Raw genomic sequence first — 24,765 nt, 5'->3', positions numbered from 1 at the left:
AAACACACAAGAAAAGGTATTCCTCTTGGAATTAAGCCAATGGGCTCTTAAAAACAAAACCGACGATAGAAAAGCACACAGCTTTGAACTCAAATACAGAATAGCCTGATAAAGGCTATGCAAATACACCTCTGGTTGGTCCAATCTTATGTAGTTTCTACTGACAACTTTGCAACACTTTGCAGGCAGTCAGGTGGACGCAATGTCCCCCCCACACTATGAATTAAACTATTAATGTGCCCCCCCCCCCACTTTGAATTAAACTATTAATGTGCCCCCCCCCCCCCCCCCGTTGAATTAAACTATTTTCCATCTCATCTGAGGACATGAAATGACCAACTGGAGTGTAGAACTAATAAAAATGTGGATCACTTTTCCCCCAAAGCCCAAGATGACATCCTCAAATGTCTTGTTTCGTAATCTTTGTCCCACATTTGGTTTGTTGGGATCGTCTCCCCCAGGTTGGGAACCATGTCGGTGGGGTAACGAGGAAGCGACCCTTACACACTGCAAATGACAGGGAACAATCTGGACCTGTATCCTCTCAGTTAGACATATGCAGTGTTGGCTGTATCTCATTACAAAAGTAACATATTACATGTAATATATTACTTTTAGCAGTAACTCAGTAATATAACTTATTACCTATAGGATTCCAGTCATATTTATACCCGTTACTTGGTCAAGTAACACAAGTTACAAGTTGAGTTAAACAATTATTTTTATCAAAGCACATATGAATAAAGATACAATCATTTCCTAATCAAACGGTGTGTTTTTATGCAAATAACCACTATAGATTACAATAACAAAGGAAAAGGATAAGATTTAGAATTTTGGATTGATTACACTGACTTCAAGGCGGTTGGTATTATTTTTCGGGATGGTTCCAGCGCATCTTTGTCATTCTGCTACAGCTGTTATTACGATGAAGGTAATGCAAAAGTAGTGTAATAAGTAACGAGTTACTCTACACAGACAGTAATATTGTAAAGTAACTTATTACTTTCAAATGAAAGTAATATGTAGTAAATTACATTTTGAAAGTAACTTGCCCAACACTGGACATATGTCAAAGATTGTGCATTGTCAACGATTGTGCTTCTCTCGCTAGCTCCTCATAAAAATCAGCATGGCAAACTGGCATCATTAGCTTTAGCCCCTTAAATGAGAATTACTATTCGATCACTTCAAACAGCTAACAACAGTCATTGGCTACAACTAATGAACTCAACTATAATCACTTATATGACTGTGAACAGATGTCAAAACTTTTGACCAACTTAAAAAAAGACAGCAGCAGCTTGTAAAAGAGCGCCACCCAGTGGAGGAGATAATGTGCTTACACACCTCAATTTGGCTGCAAAGGCAGTTTTTGACTGCTTTGGTTCTTGCTGCAAAACTTGATCATGTGTCTGTTCAAGTCTCCTTTCTGACCAAAACGTTTACCACAGAGAGAGCAATTAAATAGTTTATCTCCTGTGTGGACTATCATGTGTTTCTTCACGCTTCCTTTCCGACCAAAACGTTTACCACAGAGAGGGCAATCAAATTGTTTATCTCCTGTGTGGACTATCATGTGTCTCTCCAAGTGTCCTTTCCGACCAAAACCTTTACCACAGAGAGAGCAATTAAATGGCTTCTGTCCTGTGTGGACTATCATGTGTCTGTTCAAGTCTCCTTGCAGACCAAAACCATTACCACAGACTGAGCATTTAAATGGCTTCTGTCGTGTGTGGACTATCATGTGTGGCTTCAAGTTTGCTTGAAGACCAAAACCTTTACCACAGACTGAGCAATGAAATAGTTTATGTCCTGTGTGGACTATCATGTGTGACTTCACCTGTACTTTACGACCAAAACCTTTACCACAGACTGAGCAATTAAATAGTTTATCTCCTGTGTGGACTATCATGTGTAACTTCAATTGTCCTTTCTGACCAAAACGTTTACCACAGAGAGAGCAAGTAAATTGTTTATCTCCTGTGTGGACTAACATGTGTCTCTCCAAGTCTCTTTTCTGACTAAAACCTTTACCACAGACTGAGCAATGAAATGGCTTCTGTCCTGTGTGGATTATCATGTGTAACTTCAATTGTACTTTGTGAGCAAAACGTTTACCACAGAGAGCGCAATTAAATTGTTTATCTCCTGTGTGGACCATCATGTGTGTCTTCAATTGTCCTTTCTGACCAAAACGTTTACCACAGAGAGAGCAATTAAATTGTTTATCTCCTGTGTGGACTATCATGTGTCTCTTCACGTCTGATTTCTGACCAAAACGTTTACCACAGAGAGAGCAATTAAATGGTTTATCTCCTGTGTGGACTATCATGTGTGACTTCAATCTGTTTTTATGACCAAAACCTCTACCACAGACTGAGCATTTAAATGGTTTATCTCCTGTGTGGACTATCATGTGTGACTTCAATCTGTGTTTATGACCAAAACCTCTACCACAGACTGAGCATTTAAATGGCTTCATGTGTGGGGGCTCTGGGTCCTCCTGGTCCAGACTGGAGCTCCACTCCTGCTGCTCAGGGGGAACCTCTTCTTTACTGACCAACAGGAGGTCTGGTGGTGACAGACAGACAGACAGACAGACAGACAGACAGACAGACAGACAGACAGACAGACAGACAGACACACACACACACACACACACACACACACACACACACACACACACACACACACACACACACACACACACACACACACACACACACACACGAAAGAAAACTGTGAATGCAAGTCAACCTAAACTTGTTACTATTATTTCATCGTTTCAATGAGATCCATGATAGGTATGGGATGGAACAATGTGGAAATGACCCTACTTCTCCCTTGACTTATTCCCTCAGGAAACACTTAACTAATGAGTTAGTGGTCTCTAGGGCTGTCCCCATTCATCGTCATCATCGACTATGAAAATACGTTGATTTGCATAACGTGCGTCGATGCATCGCACAAGTGAAGCAGAGATAAGTAGTAATACACAAGATAGCTCCGTTCCAAAATGAGACTTCAAAATCAAACTTTTTAATGGCTTCTGTGGTGGTTTAGACTTGTGTTGAATCAATTTTGTTTTGGAAAAAAAAAGTCCCAGCGGAAGCCGGCTAGGTAGTGAAGGTGGCAGTGCCCGTCATAGCATGGATTGCTATTCCTAAGCGACAGGAAAAGCTGCATCTACAAAACCTCGTCCACGATCATGTAAAGTGTGGGAGTATTTTAGACTGAGACCCAACAATTTGCTGGTCTGTAACGTTACGTTCTGAAAATTGGAAATGATGTAACTGTAACATTATGTGTACATAATATAATGTAACATTGTGACGTAACTGTAACATTATGCACAACTGAAGCAAAAGCACCCCGGAGCGCGTCAAGATGGGCAGCAGACAGCACCGTGCGTCAGTCCTGTTTAACATACTCTTTGTCCATGCAGATTAGGATTATCAACACGCGGAAGGTGTTTGTTAGTAGTAGTAACGTTTAGTCACTTAAATTCATGTAAGTTCAATCATTTCAATGACTTGCCTTGCCCCACACTAATGAAAACATTTATTTGCCAGTGGTGATCTTAACGGCATATTACTCCAGTTTGAAAATGAATCTTCCTTTCTTCTTCCACAAGCAAAAAACACAGAAGGGCAGAACTTTTTATGAGACATATTCTGTAGTAGCTATGACGAAAATGTTTAAAGTCGAACTGAACCCGTTCGTCACGTGCATATGAATCCGTTTCAGACTGAAAACATAGTTTGTCTAAGATGACAGGTTGAGAGGCGGGTCATAGTATCATGTCGATGATTTTATCTGACAATTCTGGGGACTGGATTGGGCTTTGGCCAATCCTGGCGTGTTCCGCCTCCAAATCGAGTGGGATTCAGTGTGTTGTGGCGCTCCCCTCGGGAAGAGCCTGGTGACGCGAGGTTAGTGGCTGAGTGGAGCTCAGCGAGCCGCAGGCAGCCAGCTGCCTTCGTGTTGCCGAGCGGAGAGTGCAGCCCGTCGGCCTGGAATCTCCAGTGAGACCTTCAGAGTCTCGGATGCGCGGTCCCTACAGCCAGTGCAACGCCGACTTGCCGACAACACCGTGGCTGCACGCAATATACACGCTATCAATCACAATAAAACTGTACCCACCTCCGAGACAATGTTGTTATCCCTGATGTGGGTGCCCTGGTACTCCCAAATAGTACGTACTTTCCAATACCGAGCCCTTTTTCACATGCCAGTGCCGAAGTTTTTAGGTGCTCCACAGTGCCAGATGTATCGGTTCGGTGCTCAGTGGTTGGGAGGGTGTAGTGCAGTTTACAATTTTGAGCATTGGCTCCGCCATGTGGAAAAAGTGCTCGGTACATTTCATACAAACAGTAGTGGAATGTATCACTCAAAAAACTGAAAGAGCAGGAGGGTTACCTTTGTTTGGCTTTTGCACTGTGGCATGTGGACGAAGAGCACTACGTATGGTCTGCTCAGATAGTCTGTGCAAGACTACCACTGCCGGCCTGCTGCAGGCCTGCGTTTCAGGTGGAACAGCCTCATGTGGAGATGGAGCCATCTTATCTACAAAGACACACAAAACATTTTACTTTCAAAACTCAAAAGCAGCAACTCACCTGGTTAAAGTTGTGATAAACAAACAATACATAGACCTATGTGTAAAGCTACTACTGCAGGTGCAGGGCAGGAAGACACAGTCAAGCATCGACGCATGTTCCTGTGCCAACACCAAAACGTCAGGCGGAACATCCTCCATGGAAGATATGTTACTATAACATAGCTGAATTAATTTCATTACAGACAACACAATTAAATTCCACAACTTTTCCAAAGCTTTCGTAGATTTTTACAAATTCAATTAACTTTTCCAGGCTGGAAAAAAAGATTTTGAAATTCTGTGACTTTTCCAGGTTCTCCATGACCGTGGGAATTCTGATATTAATACTCAAGTACAGTCCAGATACTCCCAAAAATACTTAACTGTACTGTAATGAAGTATTATGATTTGTTAGATTACACCACTGTTGCAGTGCCTGTACTTTTTTCATGTTTAGTTGAATAAATAAGTTAAATCAGTAGTTCTACTTTTTTTTTTTTTACACAATATGCAGGAATCTTGAAGTTAAATTCAATACTTTTTTACCTTTTTTAAGACCTTTTCAATATATTGTAAGACTGGAACGCCACTCTGTCACATCAGCGATAGGGGTGTAAATCACAAGTTTCATCACGATACTATATTATATAGATTCTTTGGACAAAGATATATGATATTTGCTGATATCATAAAGTCTGCCACAATATGATTTGGATTCAATTCAGGGGTCTGCGATATGACACGATATATGCCCATTTACACAATCAGCTACGATGTGAAGTGGAGGGTGTGATGAGATGGTTTATTCTCACCTGTGTGGACTCTTGTGTGTCTCAACGGAGTTCCCCTGCGGTCAAATCGTTTATCACCTGACTGAGGTTCACTAGTCTCCATCCAATCATCACTGTCTTCAGTTTCAGGTTCAGCAGAGTCTGAAGTCTTACCATCACTAGTTGGTTGTAAATCATTAGCTGGATCTAAGTTCCTGGCTGGTTCTGATACTCCACGGTCCTCACCATCAGCTTCTGTTTTCATCTGTTCAGTTGAGATGCTGGCTAAAGGCTCTGCCTCTCGGTTCTCCTCAAAGTGGCTTTGATGAAGTTGTGAGGACTGTTTCACTTCATCATCTTCACTCTTCACAGGGGCAGGGTGATATAGGCCTCCTCCTCCTTGACGCTGTTCTCCCTCATGACTGGTCAAGAGTTCCTCCTGTTCCTCTTTAATGTGTGGGGGCTCTAGGCCCTCCTGACGCTGTTCTCCCTCCTGAGTGGTATAGAGTTCCCCCTGTTCCTCTTTCATGTGTGGGGGCTTTGAGTCCTCCTGAAGCTGCTCTCCCTCATGACTGGTACAGTCAGGAGGGACAGGAGGGAGGAGGAGGAGGAGGGTACAGTACAGATGCTGCTCTCCCTCCTGACTGAACTCCTGTTCCTCTTTAATATGTGGTGGCTCTGGGTCCTCCTGAAGCTGTTCTACCTCATGACTGGTCCGCAGTCCCTCCTGTTCCTCTTTAATGTGTGGGGGCTCTGGGTCCTCCTGAGGCTGTTCTCCCTCCTGACTGGTCCGCAGTCCCTCCTGTTCCTCTTTAATGTGTGGGGGCTCTGGGTCCTCCTGAAGCTGTTCTACCTCATGACTGGTCCGCAGTTCCTCCTGTTCCTCTTTAATGTGTGGGGGCTCTGGGTCCTCCTGAGGCTGTTCTCCCTCCTGACTGGTCCGCAGTCCCTCCTGTTCCTCTTTAATGTGTGGGGGCTCTGGGTCCTCCTGAAGCTGTTCTACCGCATGACTGGTCCGCAGTTCCTCCTGTTCCTCTTTAATATGTGGTGGCTCTGGGTCCCCCTTAAGCTGTTCTCCCTCCTGACTGGTCCGCAGTCCCTCCTGTTCCTCTTTAATGTGCGGGGGCTCTGGGTCTCCCTTAAGCTGTTCTCCCTCCTGACTGGTCCGCAGTTCCTCCTGTTCCTCTTTAATGTGTGGGGGGTCTGGGTCCTCCTCCTCGTCCAGAATGGAGCTCCACTCCTGCTGCTCAGGGGGAACCTCTTTTTCACTGACCAACACTGGTGGTATGACTGAAATACAGACACACACACGTTAACGAAATCTGTGAATGCAAGTCAAACTAAACTTGTTACTAGAATTTCATCATTTCAATGAGATCCATGATAGGCATGGGATGGAACCATGTGGAAATGACCCTACGTCTCCCTTGACTTATTCCCTCAGGAAACACTTTCCTAATGAGTTAGTGGTCCACAGGGCTGTCCCGATTTGTCGACGAGCACGCATAGCGGGCGACCATACGAGTAACCTATAGCTAGTAACCTATAAATAACAACACCTCGCAAATTTCCCGTTTGTTTTAGTGTAAAGAAATACAGGTAGGTATATTTTACAGTAGAACACATTTTCACGTAGGGTTATCTCAGCTACCATCAAACAAATGATCAAATCTGTAACTGTGCATTGCAATTGATGCCAACTGTGCAATTCTATATTCAAGGGTACTGAAAATAGTTTACCATTTAGTGATGAACAGAAAACATGGCTACTTGATATTTAACTACCGGTACTTGCTCCTGAAACCTGGTACCTCTAGCCTTCACTAGTACCAAATTTAGAGAGACCTGCAAAAATCTACCCAGTACTGTATTTGAGAAAATGATCCTTGAAACTAGAGGTTGTGAGGTTTCCAGACCAAATTTCAAGCAGAAGGCCACACATGCATAACCTGATCACCCCGCGACGTCAGTCAAGTTCTAGTATGACGTCAGCTATGTTGTGGTCAGTCAAGTCCAAGTATGACGTCCGCAATGACATCAAATATGACGTCAGTTCATTCTAGTATATATAGCAAGGGTTCTACGTCACCTCTCTCTCTGGCCGATCATAGCAGCAGCTAGCTTCACGGCAGTCCATCTCCCCTGAAGCTGTCCTCTAAAGCCTCGTTTTGCCGCACCCACCTCCCCAGTCCACCACCAATGAGTCTTGACTCCTGTAGGATCCCCCACGGGGGGGGGGGGGGGGGGGGATCCCCTATCCTAGCCTAAGCCTATGCAGATGCCCTCCTCTCACCTCAAGAGGAGCGCCACTGTCCAATGGAGTCATGCGCCAACGTATTTGCCATGCATGCCGATTGCTAAAGAAAGTTTGTTAAATCCTACCAACTGGCCTCTCATGATTGAAACATATTTGGTGTCAGAATTTGTGCATGGTCATTGTCCATACAGGGATCACCTACATTTTATAGCATCCTTCATGATGTAAAAGAAAGTTAATAAAAAATATTTCCTTTTCCTTTGATTCTTCTCTTGCCCCCCCCCCCTCTTGATTTAAAAACGCAGTGAAATAGAAAACAGAAATGGGAAATTCAAAAGAGAAGAATAAAAATATTATAATAAAATATAATAAAATTTGGGCTATTGCTAATATAAATGTTCACTATAGACTATTCCTTGAGTTTATGGGTAAGGATAATAGAGGTGTGTCTTATAAAGTGTAGCCCGATTCCATAGGAATTATGTCATGAAACCCAGGCTGTTATCATCATACACCTGACAAGTATTTACCTACTTTAGTTAGCTGTTAGCTGCAACAAGATTTGAGTGTATTTACCATGCATTTACCTAGAAAAATGCCTAGTGACTGACTGTAAAGTCTGCTGATGATCTATAGTGCCTCACCTCATGGCCTGGGACCGCTGGTTACAGCAGTAATTCAATCTAAATATGAAATTATGTCTTGGCCTACCAGTGTTCAGCCATGAAGCAACATTACAGTGCATAAACAAAATATATCAGGTGATCAGAAATCGCTGTACTATAAACTGCCCTTTATGGTGGATATTATAATACTAGCCTACATCACAGTTGCTCGAGTGACATCACTGCATGACATAATTGCCTGAGTGACATCACAGTTGGGCAATCACACACCACCACAGACAGACACCACTATACTATAACTAGGCCTACTGATAATCATCAGTAATGTGAATATGACTAAATGGGTAAAAGCAAATAATAAAACAGCTGAGAACAAACAGTGGTGCAGCCTTTATCACAATATTACGATATCCGAAATCTAAGACAATATCTATCATCATTTGATCATCATGTGGAACTGTCTGTCCACCCTGTCTACTATTCCCTGCTTTGCATTTGCTCACAACACGAATATAATATAGCATCATAAACTGTGCGTGAGTCATGTGAAATAACATTGAAATGTCACCAACCTGCTCTGTGGAGGCGCACTACAGGATTTAATGGAGCGTCCAACATCTTTTGTTGCTGGTCAAGCTGTTTTGAACGTGTAAACATTTTGACCGCAACTTTTCCTTCTCAACTAGCGTTAAATTATTTGCTAACGTTTGTAGCTACAGTCTCCTTCAGTCCAACAGCTTCACAGCGAGAGTCTGGCAAGCGAGACTCAGCTAACGTCAGCTTCACAGCCAACTACACGGCTCTGAGCCAAACCATTCAGCTGAGTCCATAAGAGAGTACCGTATCTTCTGTTGCTAACATTGATAGTACAATATATTGTAGCGTTGGAACACAACACGCTAGAGGCTTCTCTCTTTTACCGCTCTTTATTTTAACTAAAACACAACACCAACTCAGCGCTACAGCCGGCTTCCCACTCAACAACAGCAGAGCAAACCCACCACCACAAGACAAACAGGAAGTCCCACTTTTAGAGTGCAGCCGTCGCTACACTGCCCCCATCAGTCCCACTTTGAGAGTGCAGCCCGTCGCTACAATATGGATATTCACCAGAGTTACAAATTGGAAATGGCTAGGGTGACCACCATTATATATATATATATACACACACACACGCCACAAAGTTCGAATTCAATGTTTTTATACAGCACATATAGCGCTGTTTTACAAGCCAAATATACGCTGTTATTGTTAATAGGTGAAAGTACCCTCGCAGGAATAAATTGACCAACTCTGCAGCTGTGGTCACTCGGTCAGGTGGTAACACGTGGGCCAATGTTTTGGCTGGACGCACTTCCTTAGCAACGTGTATCTGAACCAGGAAGTACTTTCGTATGTTCTCGAGCTCTAGCTATGGATAGCACAAATGAGGTGAGAAAGTGTGCGATTGCAAAGTTTGTCTTCGTTGGATCCCTTCACCTAACTATCGCCCATGTAGATAGAAAACGTGTCAGGTAATATCGTAGTTGTCAGCTAATTCTGTCGCGGAAGGAGGAAAAGAAAATTAAAGAATCGTAAGTTGAGCTTGTACTGGCAGGTGCGTTAGCCAGCTAGCTTACAAGCTAATGAAAACAATTGAGTTCTTGGCTTGCTTTGCAATAACTTATTTTGTCCGCAATGCGTGGTTGTTGTAGGAGTGTTGTGTACGTTGCGTTAACCTTCTTTATTGCCCGTTAATGAGACTTTTAATATGAGCTAGTTAAGTACAGTAACGTTTGTTTGCAAACGCAAACTTTAGACTGTTAATCACATAGCATTATAGAACAGCCGCCGTTCTTTGGAAAGTTGGCAAACGGCTCGGTAACACTTGTGTGGGGGTGATATTAGCTAAATACGTATTGTGTTATGTCCAGCATGTAGCTGGAACGTTAGCTCTGCTCCTTGAGTTTTGAGATTGTAACGGTACAGTAGTTGTGTCCACCACGAACTGCTGAGCCAACTTCGAGCCTTGCTGAATGGTAGGCTACTTCATATGAGTGGTACTGACATTTTTCTTAAAATGTATAATGAAACAATTATACAAATGTCATGGAGATGTATTGTCCATAGCATATCGTCCAAAAGCCAAATACAATTAAAGTTGCTACAACAGTTGCAAAGATAGTCTAATGTAAAAGTCAGTATAAGCCAAATCAAGACTTTAAACTGTCCTTTGGATTCACAGCTGCTGTAGCCTTTGATTGGAATGAAAACCACTGTGTTAAAATATCTTAATAGACTTGTTTTTTTTTTTGTCTCTGTAGTGTCCATCAAAACACAAAGCCTAATGGTTGCATTCTCATTTCTCTAACAGGTGTGCTGTCAAATGACTTTCTTACCCGGGTCTGATAGGCCATGATAGGCGTGTCAAGTTATGCAGGGGTTATGGAAAATCTAATGAATTCTGCTGAGGTGCAGCAGCCCTCCTCTCCCCTGGCCAATGCATGGTCTAATCAGCAAGACTCGCTATCAAGCAAGAATCAAAAGCCCAAAGGTGTTGGTGGGTTTGTGTTAGTACATGCAGGTAGGTACACACGCACGCACACACACACACACACACACACACACACACACACACACACACACACACACACACACACATAACATTTTCATTTGTCAATAGAGTCATGTCACTTGATCCATTATCAGAGACAATGTTGATTGTTGTGATGAGGGTTCAGCCTTTCCAAAAAGCCCCTCAATTTTGTTTCTTCGCTTCACTGCAGCCTGCAGTGCCGACAGCCCACAATGCTGATAGCCCACAAGCAGAACCAGCTGAACGACGCGGCGTGCAGCGTGTCGGTGGACCGGCTGGAGCTAACTTCTCCCAGCCGCCACGCCTAAACCTAACCTCTCCCACTCCCCACGCCTAAACCTAACCTCCCCCAGACCCTAACCCTAACCTCTCCCAACCCAACCCCCCACGCCTAAACCTAACCTCTCCCACCCCCACACCCAAACATAACGTCGGACGCTTGACGAATTGGGAGTGAGAAATGTGTTGGTCTGTCGGCTGTCGGCACTGCGGGTGGTCGGCATAGCGCGTGGGCCCCGATCACACGGACGGTAGCCAGCTAGTTTCGTAACAGACGATGTTGTTGATTGTTCGCACTGTAATTATTGGCAATTCTGGCAGCAGCGGAGTTTGAAGATCCCCCTGGCAGGAGAAGAGGTAGGAGGAGTGACATTGACGAACAGCGCGCTTTTCCTCCAAATGTTGAACTTTTTTCATCTTGAGACGCCCAGAGCGCTCCGCCAAAAAACACTAGATGCCAAAATCGCTTAAATGCCAGCTGCGGTCCTCGAAGGAGGAGCGCGCTTAGTGCGTCCTTACCATAGAGAATGCATTGCAGAAAGGCGCTGGCAGCTCAAATAAGCATGTTGTGTGCGCACGCCGCCTAAAGTGTCAAAAATTAATGAGTAATGACAAATGCCTGCCACAAGTGACCAGAGCCCAACGTGACGTCTTAAAATTACTTACTTATTCTGACCATCAGCCAAAAGGAAAATCTTAGAATTGGTAAAGCTGTAATCAGCAAATGTGTGATGTTTTTACTTGATAAATGACTAAAACTATTAATAATTTATGAGAAATAACAAAGAATCACTTAAAGGAGAATTTCGTTTTTTTTACACCACGGTCCTCATTTCCAGTTTAGAATATGATGTTTTACTCACCGAAATAGTTTCGCGTCATTCGGATGCCCAGGGAAGATTTTGAGCTCCGAGTACACTCTTCAAACAGGCTAGAACCGCTAGAACGGGAGCCCACGGGGCATTCTGCACGGCAGTGCACGCGCTCTCTAAATGACACTTTTTCTGTCAGATCACGGTTCATTATGGTTGTAAATATAATTATTTAGGTAACAGCTAGAAGCTAGGCTAACAACAACACCGGAGTCAGCGTTGATCTGACCCGGATGGGGTTACAGTGCGTATCGTCCCCCTTCTGTGGTTTCTCTGAAGAAGTGGTTTCACCCAAACACCAATGGCATCAACTCTTTCTTCCACAATTATTAGTATCATTTATGACAGCATGACATTCTAATGGGTTCAAAGTGTTAGCCTAGTTTTAGCATTCATGCACCACTTTGTTGTTTGATGCATTATGTTTTTAGTTCTGCTGTACTTGTGTGGACTGGGGCAACTATGGCGCATTGAAAAGGAGACCACAATAGTTCTAGCAAAAGAGTTGCCTGCTTTGAAGAGCTTCACAAATGGTTGAACTCTTTTCTGTATTCACTTTCAGGAGCGGGATACCATTCTGAATCTAAAGCCAAGGAGTACAAGCATGTGTGCAAAAGAGCTTGCCAGCGAGTAAGTTATGTTTTTCCATAATATATGTGCACATGCATGCACACAGGCCTCAGCATTTCACACAGGCATCAACATTTCAAACCTTACTATTCACCTTATGCAGCCCCGCCCACTTTTTCTCTTCCGCGTTAGACGCAATTGTATTTGTTCTTCTGGTTCAGCGCTAGTTGGCGGCCAATTTGAAAACAAAACGTAACTATGAATGAAGTTTGGCAACATTCAGAAGCTACACCGGCCAACTTCAGTTACATGTTCATAGCGTTACTGCTGCGAGGAGCCCATGGCTGTACCCGGTCGGCATTTAACGTTAGTTACAAAAGCAGGTCGACAGTGTTTTCTAGGGGTTGACAGATACTAGCTAGTCCGACTGGTCACACAGCCAGCCAGCCAGTCCTCGCTGCTCGTTAAATATTTCCAAATAGGCGTTATTCTGATCAACTGCTCACATATTTGGAATGTTACGTTCTCATCCGAAAAAATATTAAAACTTTAAAGCAGTTTGTTTTTTTGCTTGAAAACAGCTTTTTGGCAAGTCTAAAAATGACTACGGTAGGCGTCATCTACTTCCGGGTCTAAAACGGAAAGACGATTACAAAATGACGTTAATCGGAAGTGTCCTTATATGGGCAAATAATAAGGTGAATATATGTATGCTTACACAGTACCTTCAGAAAGTGCTCAACCCCCTTGAGCCTGAATTTAAGCAGGTAATTTTTGTCAACAATCTACACAAAGTACCCCACAATGACAAAAATCATTTACCAACCAGAAATGTTTGCAAATTTATCTTTGAAGTATTCAACTCCTTCAGTCAGTACTTTGTATAAGCCCCCTTTACAACGATTACAGCATCCAACCATCTTGGATACTTTTGTACCAGCTTGAAATATCTGGATGTTGGGACTTTATTCCCTTCTTTCTTGAAAATGTTCTCAATTTTTGTCAAGTCGGATGGGGAGGCATCTGTGAACAGCTATCTTCAAGTTATTTATTCCACACATGTTCAATGGGATTCAAGTCTGGGCTTCAGCTGGACCACTTCAGCATTTTAACACTTTTGTTCTGAAGCCATTCCAGTGTCCATTTGGCTGTATTCTTAGGATTGCTAGTCTGCCTCCCGTGTGTGTAGAGGCGTACCCTTCACCATACCGAAGCCTTTTGCGTCCTTTAATTTGCAGGAATATACTGCGCCAGTCTTTACACCAGGTATTTGTTGGTCAAAATGCAAAATCACTTTCCAAAGCAAGATAGCGATGCATCAAACAATGCATGTAACGGCCACACCTCATTTTAAGGCCAACACACCCGCGGGTGCACAGAACGTGGGTGCTGGGTGTTAACTTGACAACTGTGTCAGTTGGAAACCAGCAATGACACTTGCGCTACGCTACGCTACTTTGCACTGGGTGGAAGATAGAGTCATGTTAATACTGGCATTGTCATATTTTCAGTCATAAAAATCTGATGCCCAGTGGTCAAGTATAGATTATATGATCATCTATAATTTAATGGTTTTGTCGTGAAATGGGGTTTTGATCCTCATGTGTATGGTATATAGGAACTAAAGTAACTATCCCAAAAGGGATATTTTCTTGAAAGAAAGAAAAAACTGTCCTCTGCGAAAGCCAATTAAGCAATTCTCTCTTGTTTGGATAGCCATATGTATTATTTACATCCATAATTTAAAACTTCCAGTATGTAAATGACACATTATGATAAATGTGTCATTTAGATACTGGAAGTTAACTGGGGGAAAATATATATGATTTAGTGCAACAAATGTTGATTTTAATAGAGAGAATTGAAGCATTACCAAGACCGCAGAGCTATGGTAAAGTGTAAGAGATAAAAGAGAGGGATAAATCTTTCGAGGAGGCACTATGTGCCAGAGAATGTGAATTATGTGTTGATAACACACTACTGCCAGCCTTAGCTGGCCAGATAGATCTCAGAGCTGCTATACCGTAATGTAACATAACATGCCATGCTAACTTTTATAACTTAACCCATTGATACAGTACCTGATGGAGCATTTGCATGTATATCCCTCATTTGTGTGTGTATCCCTTTAAGACCGCGAAACGCGGTTCGCGGTCTTAAAGGGATACACACACAAATGCTGCATCAGGTATCAATGGGTTAAGCTTGCAGTTGCGGAGCGGACAACCCCTTTATACATATGCTTCACCTTTGGTTGATGAGAAAATTGATCACCTGTCTGGGTTTACATTTAGATTTTAGGGCCTAAAACACCCATCGGCAAAATACGGCCCATGTGTGGCCCGCGATGGAATTGCATTTATTTATTTATTTTACCGTGCACCTGAACGCAACATACAAGATACCCGCTGAATAAGTGTCCAAATATTCATGTCATTCTGGCCAATACTAATGCTAAGTACCTAAAATGTAGGCACTTAGCTGACAGAGCGATTTACAATGAGTGTAACAGTAGACAAAACTTCAATTCCTTGATCACCAACATTATAAACAACCAACAGTAAGGATTGGCTACAGCAGGAGAGAGGTAGAAGTTTTATTTTTCTGTCCATATCTTCTCATATCTTCTCCATGTATTGTGTCAATGAGTTCAATGAAGTACTGTGTAGAATGGTGAAACCAGCAATGGGCTTATTTGTTATGTTTGCCCTACCTAAAGACACGTTCTCACCAAGCTGTCCATGTCTGTGTTTCCCAGGCTGTGGACAGGCTCAAGGCTGGTGCCCTCGCAGTGGAAGCAGTGGCCGCAGCTCTGGTTGAGCTTGAGGTTGGTTATAGCGAGTTCAGACTAGGCCATACGAGCCCTCGGCGACCGTTTCAGCAGCTCACTGACAAAAGCCCAGATCAGAGGCAAATCACTCTGCGCTCGCAAATTGGCGCTGGTGTCTGGTGTTCCCAGACGCGAGCAAAAGCTCGCCGATGAGTCACAGACACCCGACAGATACTGTATCTAGCAGGCTAAATATCGGGTGCGTGTTCAATCCCAAACCGGTCCGCACCGTCTTGCTACGCTTTCCGGGTTGAACGTCATGTTTCCTCGAAATGGTGTGCAACAGGCTTTGAGCTACATTGTCTCTTATTTGGTGGGTGTGTCAGAGGTGTTACCTAGTGTCCTCTAGAGAGAGAGTGGCATCAGCGGAGGACCAAAATGCGAGACTCAGTAGCCAATGAACAGCCAGGAATGGGTCTCGCGCTACTTTTGCATGCTAAAATAAAGCTGATAATGTACAATTTGATTCAAGGGGGGGAAAACACTTTCAGAGTACAACACAAACTGGCTATTTTGCTGCAACTCGACAGTGCTGCTTAATCCAGGACCTTACTTCCTGGAACTCTTGAGAGTAAAAACTGGTCCAGTGGCACACGCTGTGGTCGGAAGTGGAAGTGTGAATCAAGCAAAAATATTTGGGATATTCATGCAGATCTGCCCACAGCCCACAACTAAACCAGTGGAATTCCTGAGAGAAGAGAGATATGGCAAGAATATGAATCTAATCTGAATCTAATTGGAAGGAAAAAAAGAACAGAGGGGCAATTGGCTAGCTAGCCAACAGTGTCCTGAAAGCTGTGTCAAGATCATTATCCCAAACAGACTGCAGGCTATTTCTGATCCTAATGTTTTGATCCTCATCCTGTAAATTGATCAGTGGGGTCATTAAGATTGGGGCTGTAATTGTGCTTTTCTGGCACTACTTCAAAGCAGCGTTTTTTTGCGTCAGCAGGTAGAACGTCGTGCTGTTTGGAAATGTTGCCGTTGCAGCGGCACTCTTGATGTTAGGAAAGAGGGGCCCCATTGTGTCCTGATTAAACTTATGTACAACCAGCGTATGAACGTTGACAATATGGCTGATAGCAAACGTAATTAATTTCATTCACGACTCCCGATGTTTTTAATTTTTTGTCCGCAGGACTCTCCTTTTACAAACGCGGGGATGGGCTCCAACTTGAATTTGTCAGGGGAGATTGAGTGTGACGCCAGCATCATGGATGGGAAGTCGCTGCATTATGGTGCCGTGGGCGCCATCAGTGGTGAGTTAGTGCAGATGTGTTGATATTTATGGAATGCAGCTGTGTTGCCGTGGCACAGAAGTGCGGTCACCTGAAAGAAAAGGAAAAGAGTCGAGCCTGTATCTGCTCTATGCTTTCAAAGATTTGCCCTCTTGGGCGTCTGGGTAGTGGAGAGGCAAGAGCACTCGCCTACCACCGCGGAGACCCGGGTTCAATTCCCAGCCAGCCGTACTTCCTCAGATGCTCCTACCGACACTATTGGCCGTGTCTGCGGGTGGGAAGCCGGTGGGGTGTGTGATGTCCTTGTCTCTGCACTCTGGTCGATCGGGGGCGCCTGTTCTGGGGGGGAGGGGAACTGGGGGGAATCGCATGATCCGCCCGCGCGTGTGTGCTACGTCCTGCCGGGGGAAACCCGTCGCTGTCAGATGGCACATGTATGTGCTAGTCTACAACTGTCCCCAGATCGGCAGAGGGGGTGGAGCAACGACCGGGACAGCAGGGGTAATTGGCCAAGTATAATTGGTGAGAAAATGAAAAATGTACAAAGAACGATGTACAAAAACTTGATAAAGATTTTGTGGGAGAGCATTGTCACCATTAACATACTGTAGAGGGACCACCAAATCCTTGCCAGGAGGATAACCAGCGCAAACTATTTAATGTGTTCACATCAGCATGCTTGCAAAGAGTCTTGCTTGTAAGGCCTCCAACAAAGGCATTTTTGGAAAAACCTCATAATTGAGTCCAAACCGCTCAGGGGTGAAAACAGGCACTTGACGTTTCCTCCAAAAGACAACAGATTGTTTTTATTACCATGTCTGCATGATGTAACATTTAGCCATATCATTTGTACATGATGATGAAGGAACATTTCTTGGCGTAGATCTGAAATGCATCCTTGCCAGCCCATGCTTCTCATGCGTTTGACTCAATTTAGTAATGTATGTTGAAATAGGCTGAAAGCTTTGAGAGCAAGCTATCTTTCATAGGTGTGCTCTGGTAACAAAGTTAAACAAGAAAACATGCAGTATTACACAGGGAAATGAAGGAATACATTCCTTATGGAAACAAGCAAAGATATCACTGATAATAAATACACCGAGACATTACAGAAATCAAAACCATACTTGTCTGAACTTTGAACCTTGGCGTGGAATGAGATTCTCATTTAGTTCTTTTGAAGATGGTTCTATTCCCCTTATTTAATGGATTGCAAATTATCTCTAGGTTTACAAAAATTGGGAATGGTTAGCACTAGGCAGGAAGTAACACAGGTGCAAACAGAACATAAACGAGGCCTTCCAACCTCCAATACATTTGGTGATCCAGTGTTACTTCCTGCATTTTAGACACAAAATGGGTGAATGGGTGGGAAGTGAAAAAGGCAAATAAATTAGGCTTTTTTTTTTCTTTTTCTTTTTTTTCATCCTTTATTTAACCAGGTTAAAAACCCATTGAGATCAATGATCTCTTTCACAAAGGTGACCTGGCCAAGAAGGCAGCACAACATGTCAACAGTACATAGAAGCATACACAATACAGCAATACAATAATATAAAATGTGATTCTACAATTCTAAATGCAAAGATATCGACCAATGGTCTTTATTGAACTATGCAGCCAGACATCCATGGTTTCACTGATGAATAGAAAAGGTCTTTATCGTTTATTTATTACTTACAGTCCACTAAGTGGTGATGTTTCTGTGTTGTGATGTTTCTATGCGTTGTGATGTTTCTATGCGTTGTGATGTTTCTATGCATTGTGATGTTTCTATGCGTCATGAGGTCTCTATGTATTTATATGAACTAATGTTGCCTGAGGCAGCACTGACTCACGCCTGCTCTGGATTCCTCAGGTTGTGTTTCCTAGACGAGCCGCAGCATTTGGCTGTTATTGTTTGGACAAAAGGATTGACTTGTTTTCTAAATCAAAATGAATAATTGATCGTCTTGTTTGACTTATACTGTAATGTAACCATATGGAATGAATTGTTGTCTTTTCCTTCAGGTATAAAGAACCCAGTCTTGGTTGCGAACCGTCTACTGAGCGAAGCACAGAAAGGGAAACTATCAGCTGGCAGAATACCCCCCTGGTGATGATTCTTCTCATGAATGAATGTTGTGTGTTAATAGGCTTCCATTTCCATTGTCTTACTATTTGTGTCTGTCTCTTCTCAGCTTCCTAGTGGGGCGAGGAGCACATGATTGGGCTGTGACCCATGGAATACCACCATGCCCCTCAGAGAAGATGGCCACCAGTGAGTATTGTTGTACTGATTCAAAGATCTTCTTCGAAAATGATTTTCTTTTTCTGCAAACAGCATTATGATACACATAGTATTTTGGAGAAGACAAGACTTGCTAGTGGAATCCTACTGACACAACAAGCAGCTGTTCATGTAAAATGGTAAATGGCCTGCATTTATATAGCGCTTTTATCCAAATCGCTTTACAATCAGTAGGTACATTCACCCATTCATGGCGGCAGGTTACCATGCAGGGTGCTGGCACACCAACGGGAGCAATTTGGGGTTCAGTGTCTTGCCCAAGGACACTTTGACATGCAGACTGGAGGAGCCGGGAATCGAACCACGACCTCTTTGATCCAAAGCGATTAGTGGACGACCCGCTCTACCTCCTGAGCTACAGCCGCCCGGCGCTCATGTTTGTTAACAGTGCAGAAGATTCATGCAATAACCTATGTTTAATTAGACTGTTATATTAGACACCACTGAGTCCACATCAAACAGCAGTCCTTTTAACCTTTCTGAATATTAAAAATGTCTTTGCTAAACAAGATGAAACCGGGGGCTGTAAAACAGCTGAAACCAGTCATGTGTCAGCTTTTGTCTTGTGATTTTTGTTATCCCTTTAAGATTTGCTCATTTGGCAATCTGCCTCCCACCTAAGCAGTGTTATTTTTTGCGTGTGACGCTGATTGCATCCCAATCAATTGATTGCCTTCCAAGCAATTCATACATTTTCCTAAATTGCAGTCATTATTTGCTAGCTTTTCTGATGAAACGATTTGACAAGCAGAACGAGAAAAAGTGCTCTAAACAGTGCAATTAATGAATAGCTAGCCGTCGGCAGCAGTTCATTTGCTGACAGACATTGAAGCCTAATTTGCAGGCTAGTCATGTACTTAGCCTGCTGCCCATTCCCAGCGTCAGATTGACACGTCGGTGTTTGGTGTCTAATGAGCACCGACGAGTAGCGGAGGAGGCTGCTCAGCCCTCTGTGGACATCATCAGTTGTCTCTTCATCGCTAAATGCATACTGCCATCAAGTGCTGTGAAGAGCTTTTGACCCTCGAGCTGAGATGAAATAGCCGCCCCGGGCCTGGATGTGATTTCAAATGCAGATCATTATTACCATTAGGCCTCACTTGTGTGCGGATGCATATCAATGCCTTTTTCCAATGTGAATATTTTGTCTCACGCACAGAGTTCAGTTTGTCGGCGTACAAGAGGAACAAGCGCAAGATGGAGCTGGCGGAAAAAATGGACACGGGACATAATCAGACGAAGAAAAGACGACAATCGAGTGAAAATGTGAGTCGTGTGCGATCAGCGAAATGAGATAAATCAATGATCTTTTCCCTACTCTTATCAAATGTAGGCATAATCGGGGGCGTCTGGGTTGTGTGCTGTAAAGCACCGACTCGCCTACGACCCGAGGAGACCCGGGTTCAGTTCAGTTCTAGGTGGCGGTACTTCTGGCTCGGTCAGTCGTCCCTACAGACACAATTGGCCGTGCCTGTGGGGTATGAGTCCTGGTCACTGCACTAGCGCCTCCACTGGTCGCTCGGGGCGCCTGTTAGGGAAGGGGGGAGTGGCTGGGGGGGGAATAGCGTGATCCTCCCATGCGCTACGTCACCGCCACCACCTTTTTCACTCCACGCGTTTAATTGGCTCTAAATGCAGTCGAGGCATTTGTCTTGACATTATCAGTGCTGATAAAAGAGCCAACATGTGCACAGTCCTCTAATCCCATGGGAGGGAACCATGGCATAATCATGGAGATAACAGGGGAGTGGAGATCTTCATCAAACACGCACAGACACACACATGCACACACACACGCACACACACACACACAGGCTGACTGCGTGAAACCGTGCATGTTCGTTTCAGATGCATGCTGTGTGTGTATAATCTTTTTGTATCATTCACAGACTTGCTCAGTCCTGCGTGAACTTTTGAAATGGCTTCAGGCTAAAATAGTAACCTACAGTACATTGGGGCTTATTCATAAAACTCATCAGCAGGGATCCCGTGACGTTATGGGTGGGGGGTGTTTTTTCTTAATTCATAAACGTGAGTGCGTTTCTTCCTTGTGATTATTTGACTAGTCTTGTTTCAGGTTGGTCTAGCTGGCCTGAAGCGGCTCACACACACATGTGGGTAATCAGGGTGGCTGTTGGAGACGTAACGCTTAATTAACATGTTGAGTTTCCCTGGCTATCATCGGCACTGTGGCAAAGAATAAAGCCGTGCTAATGTGGCTCCATCAAGGTTCAGTCCCCGTCCCGCTACATTTACCAATAAGTTCAAATAATTGAGCTGCACATTTTGCGTCCCGCATTGCTGTTAGCGTGACGTTTTATGAATATGGCCCCATTGTGTTGAAGAGTTCTGTTAGAAATGGTTAGCAGCCTTCACAGTTCACTCATACATGCTAGCTGTTACCATATTGGGAAGAGGAATTTCTACTTCCTTCTGGGCCCAGTTCAGGCTTTTTCCACCGTCTTACTCTCTTAATACTGTTATGTTATCCCAGAGGTTGACTTTTTCGGTGGACCCGTTTCCCCTCAATCTCTCTCATCTGCTTCAATAGACCCCTTTCACGGGGGCCATTTTGTGTCGAAAAGGCAGGGTAAACACACAGGTGCAAGCAAAACACTAATGAGGGTTTTCGACTTCCAATCATGGAAGTTGGAAACCCTCATTAGTGTTTTGCTTGCACCTGTGTTTACCCTGCCTTTTCGACACAAAATGGCCCCCGTGAAAGGGGTCTATTGAGACACTGCATGAAATAGGCCACCACGCCCATCACGGGGGAAAGCTCTCCGTTCCCTTCCATACACCAGTGTAATTTTCCTTGAATTAAACATAGCTAAAAGCTGTTGTGTGGTGGGCTGCGCAGACAACAAATGTACAAAATCGCCAATGAAAGAGCGAAACAAGGAAGCCATCGAGAATTGGGGAGAAGAAAAATGTGGATCTAGCTGTCAGTGAAGTAAGTTGGAGTGTTCATCTTCCGTATATATGATCTCTTTGTGTGCAACACGCGACATAGGAGAACGCCAGGATTTGGGGGTGTGGCTTCTGAATGATGACGCGCTCCGCAGTGTCTTTATAGTAAGAACAAGAGTGAGTTCTTCCTGTAGAGGAAAGGCGAGAGTCGCATCCTTTTATCGAAATGCATGTGTTGTTGTGGCTGCATTGCTTCTACTGAGGCGTCTCTCTGTGAAGAAATGTTCTCTCTTCTCTGTTATGTATGATTGTTGAACTTTGGTGTAAAGTGGCGAGTCAAGGAAGAAACCGCACATTTACCGTTGATGTTTTAGATAGCTGAACATTTTTCTCCTACTAAACTCCATTTTAGATACACCGCAAAAATATTGGCCAATTATCTGCGGAAATTGGAAAAATACAGCAACAAAGAATAAAATGTCCACCGTCAGATTACATTTTTCCACGCACCTGAAACCTCGTTAGTTTCCCGACACAAATCTGCAAACAAAAACAAAAGAAGGGGAAAGGACATCAAGTAAGATATGGTATATAATCAATGTAGGAGGAATCAATTTAACGACTCTCCACAACTAAAAACCATAGAGGTTCATCCTGCAGTTTACGATCTCATGTTCTTATGGGATTATCAAAGCAGATCGCATTACCAGGATGCACAGAGGGTGAAATCGTTTAAGTGTGTTGAGTTGAACATATGCCCTGTGCATCCAGCATTTCTGGCTGGATAACGCTTTGATCGTAGAGCTTTGCTGTCTCTTCAAGGATGATTTGCAGAGCCAGATTGCATAGCACACATCCCTCCAGTGCTATCAATGTGTGCCGTCTGTCCCAGTCACAGGTGCTGTATGAGCCAGGCAGGCTGTTGCCACTGGACCTCACTGCCTGGCACAGTTCTTAACCCATTGATACCTGATGCAGCATTTGTGTGTGTATCCCTTTAAGACCGCGAACCGCGTGACGCGGTCTTAAAGGGATACACACACAAATGAGGGATATACACGCAAATGCTGCATCAGCTATCAATGGGTTAATGGCAATGAGAAGATGCACCATGTTTACACATTATATAAAAATGCACAAATTACTTTCCAAATATATATAATATATATATATATTTGGAAAGTAATTTGTGCATTTTTGCCGTGCATTCTTGCCTTAATTATCAAGTGTCTGTGCAAGGTTTCAATGCACTGAGCATTGCAGTTAGAGAGTGGCTTGACGAGGAGTCGAGGAGAAAGAAGCTGCTTTCTGCTCACTCGTGGTTGAATGTGAATGGTGCTAACTGACCTCAAATGTGCAAATGGTCATGGCTTGATGTATTGCACTGGTTTTGTTTTTGAACACTGTTATTGTTTTATCTGGTTCAATTATATTCATCCTCAAAATGTAAGTAGATATTCATTAGAACGAAGGAAGACTAACAACTCACATTGTTTGCTTTCTCAGGCATGTTAATGTGCAATATGATTGATACTGTCTATGCATCAAACAGTCGTTAGCCTAATGAAAATTAAAAACATTTGAGTTGCCCTTCCTTTTCCTATTTGTCTTCTTCAGCATGTTTACATAAACCCACTTGACCTAATTGCTGATTAATATGCGACCATTGTAGAGCTCAGCTTACTACAGACCTAGACTTTATACAGACTCACACTTTCATATATTACCTACTCTCTAATGGTCTGTTATTACAAAAAAATGAACACGTCAAGTCATGTCAACATGCAAATTGTTATTTTACGGCAATCAAGGGTTTACATACGTTTTCAAAATAAATTAATGAATCTGAAATAGCCTCTATTTCTGTGTTACGAGCGACGACTGTTTCAGAGACTTGTGTGGGTTCTATGAAAAATGTTTATTGCAGCTGGTCTGGTTTTAATGATCATATACACAATGTACTTTTTATACCTCTCTTGTTTGCCAAGCCATAAAATGTTCCCATTCGTTTCTGTTTAGTCGAGATTCAGGCACCTGTTTGAAAACAGATTGGAGATGGTGTTTAGTGGCGGCAGTTCAGAGAACAATTCGAAAGCATATTGGTTTCAGCACAAAAAAGAAAATCTGTTTTTTACTCTCAGCCATTATTCACTGTGGAGTTTCCCCCATGTAAGGACGCTGATAAGGAGTGACAGGATGCTCCACGTAGCATTTTGAAAGGACTGGCCCCGGTTCCTTCTGGCCTCGAGTGAGTCTGGAGACGGGGCTGATTTAGGAGAGCAGGAGACAGATGAGAACGGCTGCTGCTTCTTTTTTTTTTACTTTGGCTTTTCACTCCAGGTTTCAGCTGAGATGCGTTTCGCTCCAGGTTCAGCGGAGATGTTCGGGTTCCTGGAAAAAGCGGAGCTCCGATCGTGTATCATCATGTCGTTTTGCACATTTCTCCTGTAGAACTCAATTCATCATGCCGCCTGACTCATGATGGTCCACAAACACGTGGCTTCCAAAGCAAACTGCAATCAGGGAAGGAAAGCAAACGTTTTGAAATCGCGCACACATTTTTCATGAAATATGAAGGAGATGAAAGAATTAATTATCAATTTCTCATCGTGCGCTTGTTCATTTTGGAAACGCCCCATGTCAAAGAAATACTCTGCTTCAGGATGTGAACGTTGGCTCAGCTGTTCCTTCTCCTCATCTCTCCGGCTTTGGTCACTCACTTTGTCTGAAGTTTTCACTGAAACAAGCATGTTTTAAACCTACCTCAAAAACCTGCAATGATCTCTAGGGCACCCGCGTAATGCAGCAGCGGTAGATTCCCTGCCTAGTGCCTACCATCACAAGGGTCGCAGGTTCGAGCCCCCCCCGCGTTACCTCCGGCTTGGTCGTGCATCCATACCGGCATAATTGGCTGTGTCTGTGGGTGGGAAGCCAGATTAAGGGTA

At 43.5% G+C, this 24,765-nt stretch overlaps 1 protein-coding gene across 1 annotated transcript in view; it reads left to right on the top strand.

Annotated features, from left to right (window-relative positions):
* The first annotated feature begins 9,716 nt into the window (after window positions 1-9,716).
* tasp1 (taspase, threonine aspartase, 1) overlaps window positions 9,717-24,765 on the top strand; it is a 42,275-nt gene continuing 27,226 nt past the window's right edge. The window contains exons 1-8 of the mRNA XM_083658542.1: window positions 9,717-9,830; window positions 10,610-10,819; window positions 12,545-12,612; window positions 15,311-15,379; window positions 16,521-16,641; window positions 18,631-18,715; window positions 18,801-18,880; window positions 20,070-20,176. Coding sequence (XP_083514668.1) covers window positions 10,651-10,819; window positions 12,545-12,612; window positions 15,311-15,379; window positions 16,521-16,641; window positions 18,631-18,715; window positions 18,801-18,880; window positions 20,070-20,176 — 699 coding nt within the window. The 5' untranslated portion in view covers window positions 9,717-9,830; window positions 10,610-10,650. The remainder of the gene's footprint in view (window positions 9,831-10,609; window positions 10,820-12,544; window positions 12,613-15,310; window positions 15,380-16,520; window positions 16,642-18,630; window positions 18,716-18,800; window positions 18,881-20,069; window positions 20,177-24,765) is intronic.

The sequence above is a fragment of the Poromitra crassiceps genome, assembly GCF_964638095.1.
Source record: "Poromitra crassiceps genome assembly, chromosome: 22".
NCBI classification, from domain to species: Eukaryota; Metazoa; Chordata; class Actinopteri; order Beryciformes; family Melamphaidae; genus Poromitra; species Poromitra crassiceps.
This window is presented reverse-complemented; position numbering and strand designations above follow the sequence as displayed.